Source organism: Triticum urartu, unplaced genomic scaffold, assembly GCF_003073215.2.
Source record: "Triticum urartu cultivar G1812 unplaced genomic scaffold, Tu2.1 TuUngrouped_contig_6484, whole genome shotgun sequence".
In the NCBI taxonomy this organism is placed as follows: Eukaryota; Viridiplantae; Streptophyta; class Magnoliopsida; order Poales; family Poaceae; genus Triticum; species Triticum urartu.
In genome coordinates, this window is record NW_024117249.1 from 5,693 (window position 1) to 8,349 (window position 2,657).

Here is a 2,657-nt window from a genome sequence, read left to right on the forward strand (position 1 = left end):
CTCTCAGTGCAGTGTGGTACCACCAGCTAGCTAGTACGTACTTCCATGTATAGCTAGATTGCTCTAGGATATGCTACTAGACGGGAAGAGGAGGGGACAATATGCACTTGCATGCTAAAGTGACAACCATATTCCCGCACGTACTCTGTGTTGAGCTTGAATTGAGGTTGAAATTCGTCTCTGCAACCATAGTCCTGCTTGATCATAGTACATGGATGTACCTCCGAAACCATATTCCTCTGCTGGTACTCATAGTACGACGATGCAGTCGAGCTGAGCCTGAAAAATTCGTCTCTGCGAGACCTTTACGTACATACCTGTAGTTCAGTCGTCTAGTCCACCACAGAATTGACCAGAGACCCAATCTTCTCTCTCTAACCATAGTGTAGGGTACGTGTCTAGTACCAGTAGGCCGGCGCAGAAAAATGATGGAAACTACAGGGAGAGAGGTGGTGGTGGATGTGTGGAGGGGAGACTAATCCTGAAGTGCACTCAAAGAAACATGCTGGCTGGCGTTTGCATTCATGCCCCTAAAAGCTTCACTCTCACAGCTATATGCAGGTCCTTTTCATTCCTCTTTTCTCTTCTATCTTCTTCCATTCCCACTTTACAAACAAGCTATACTAGACTACCCACATTCCATGCCATCAAGTGCTTGCAATCAGCCTAGATTACAATTGTACTTTGTCCTCAGAAAATAGATCCAGGACATGATTGCTGTAGATAGATAGACAGATTTGGTGTGGGCTATATAGGGTGCTAGAGCTAGATTACAGTATAAATAGCAGCTCATGTGAGCGTGCGCATACCTACGTGTGCTCTGCTCTGCTTGCTGTCAAGAGTCTGTGCTCACCTCTCATTGCAGTGTTGCACGAGTGCGCCAGCCAGCAGCCATGATCCTTCTCTAGATCTTTAGCTATCTACAAAGATCCTTTTCACCTTCGTTGGTCCACACGCATACAACATATATACACCTCCACACATGCATCTACTAGTACTAAGTCGAAAAGGTTGTGCGCTTGATTTCAGTTCAGAAGACATCGAGCTAGCTTGCTACCAGGCAGGAAGGTAGATGCTAGCAATGGACCAGCACCATCAGCAGGAGGAGTCGTGTGTTCCACCAGGATTCAGATTCCACCCCACAGAGGAGGAGCTGGTGGGGTACTACCTGGCCAGGAAGGTGGCCGCCCAAAAGATCGACCTCGATATCATCCAGGAGGTTGATCTCTACCGGATAGAGCCATGGGACCTCCAAGGTAAATATACATCTGAATTTTGGCAGTTCGTTTTGTAATTTTACTCTCTCCATTTCTATTTTGAACTGAAACCATGACAAGTAGGAGTAGTATTTTGGAACTGAGGGAGTACATACATAGTGTTCTAGTGAGGTGGTGATTCAAGTTGAATATTAACAATAATGGATGGTGCAGAGAGGTCCGGCGGCGGCAGGGGAGGACGGGGAGCGCGTCAGGTGGCGGCGGAGGACGAGCAGTCGTCGGAGTGGTACTTCTTCAGCTTCAAGGACCGCAAGTATCCCAGCGGCACCCGCACCAACCGCGCCACCGCGGCCGGGTTCTGGAAGGCCACCGGCAGGGACAAGCCGGTCATGTCATCGCGGAGCCACGGCGTGATCGGCATGAGGAAGACGCTGGTGTTCTACAGGGGCCGGGCACCCAACGGTAGGAAGACCGACTGGATCATCCACGAGTACCGCCTCCAGACCAACGAGCACGCCCCCACACAGGTACGTAATTCACTTGTTCTTCCTCTGCTTCTTCTTGAGAATTTGGCGTTGATGGTGAGGATGTTGACGGTGTGCAGGAGGAAGGCTGGGTGGTGTGCCGAGCGTTCCAGAAGACCACCCCGAACCAGAGGCCGTCCTACATCTTCCCTGCATACGCTGCCACTCCGGGCCTCGGGAGCTACTACGACGCGAGGCCTTGGCTGCACGGCCGAGGCGATGACCTCCCCTACCTTCAGAGCGCCGCGGGAGCTACAGGAGCCGGCGGCCTCGGCTTCCCCCGCCCGGGGAACCCGTGCTCTGGCGACGCCCCCGCCGTTGCCGGTGGTGGCGACGGGGGCTATGACATCGTGCAGCAGGGACAGGGAGCGGCCGGCATCGACTGGAACTTCCTGGACAGCCTGCTATCCACGTCGCAGCTGCACGAATACTCTGCTACTGCTGCGTCACAGCTGCACCTAGAGCAGTGAAGTAGAGTTAGCAGACATACCGTAGCAGCATCGATTTCATTGTATACATGATTTTCTAATAATTAGTATCATTTATTACAGATAGTAGATGATGTCCATGTGCATCTGTTGCACTGGACACTTGGTTGTACCTAGATAGGCTACTCTGTTTCACTTACTGAGTCCATGTGTCTACTGTAGATCACTCTGTTCCACTTACTGAATATATGTGTTTCATCGTAGGCTACTCTGTTTCACTTGGTAAATTTCAGGGACAGTTTGTTTATCGTAGGCATGATTCGCTAATCGTACTCCACTAGTACAGAGCACAGGCAGTATAGAGCCTAGATGACACTTGTACCTTAGCATAACAGTGTGTGTTCTACTTTACAGCAGACACACAGAGCACACTGTTTCACTCGTTGATGAATTTGTTGAGCAGCTGATCATCATCACTCAGTAGTATA

At 50.5% G+C, this 2,657-nt stretch overlaps 1 protein-coding gene across 1 annotated transcript; it reads left to right on the forward strand.

The window, feature by feature from the left end:
* Positions 1–617: 617 nt before the first annotated feature.
* LOC125530678 (NAC domain-containing protein 30-like) lies at positions 618–2,456 on the forward strand. Its single transcript, XM_048695073.1, has 3 exons — positions 618–1,256; positions 1,431–1,744; positions 1,822–2,456. Exons 1-3 carry the CDS (start codon positions 1,073–1,075, stop codon positions 2,209–2,211), a joined length of 888 nt encoding a protein of 295 aa, XP_048551030.1. The 5' UTR covers positions 618–1,072; the 3' UTR covers positions 2,212–2,456.
* Positions 2,457–2,657: the final 201 nt, after the last annotated feature.

What these genes read in the sequence shown, in the direction of transcription:
- LOC125530678 (XM_048695073.1), top strand. Translation starts at nt 1,073, where the DNA reads ATGCTAGCAATGGACCAGCACCATCAGCAGGAGGAGTCGTGTGTTCCA. An exon ending in AGAGCCATGGGACCTCCAAG is followed by an intron (nt 1,257 to 1,430) that starts GTAAATATACAT and finishes TGGATGGTGCAG; the next exon opens with AGAGGTCCGGCGGCGGCAGG. An exon ending in ACGAGCACGCCCCCACACAG is followed by an intron (nt 1,745 to 1,821) that starts GTACGTAATTCA and finishes GACGGTGTGCAG; the next exon opens with GAGGAAGGCTGGGTGGTGTG.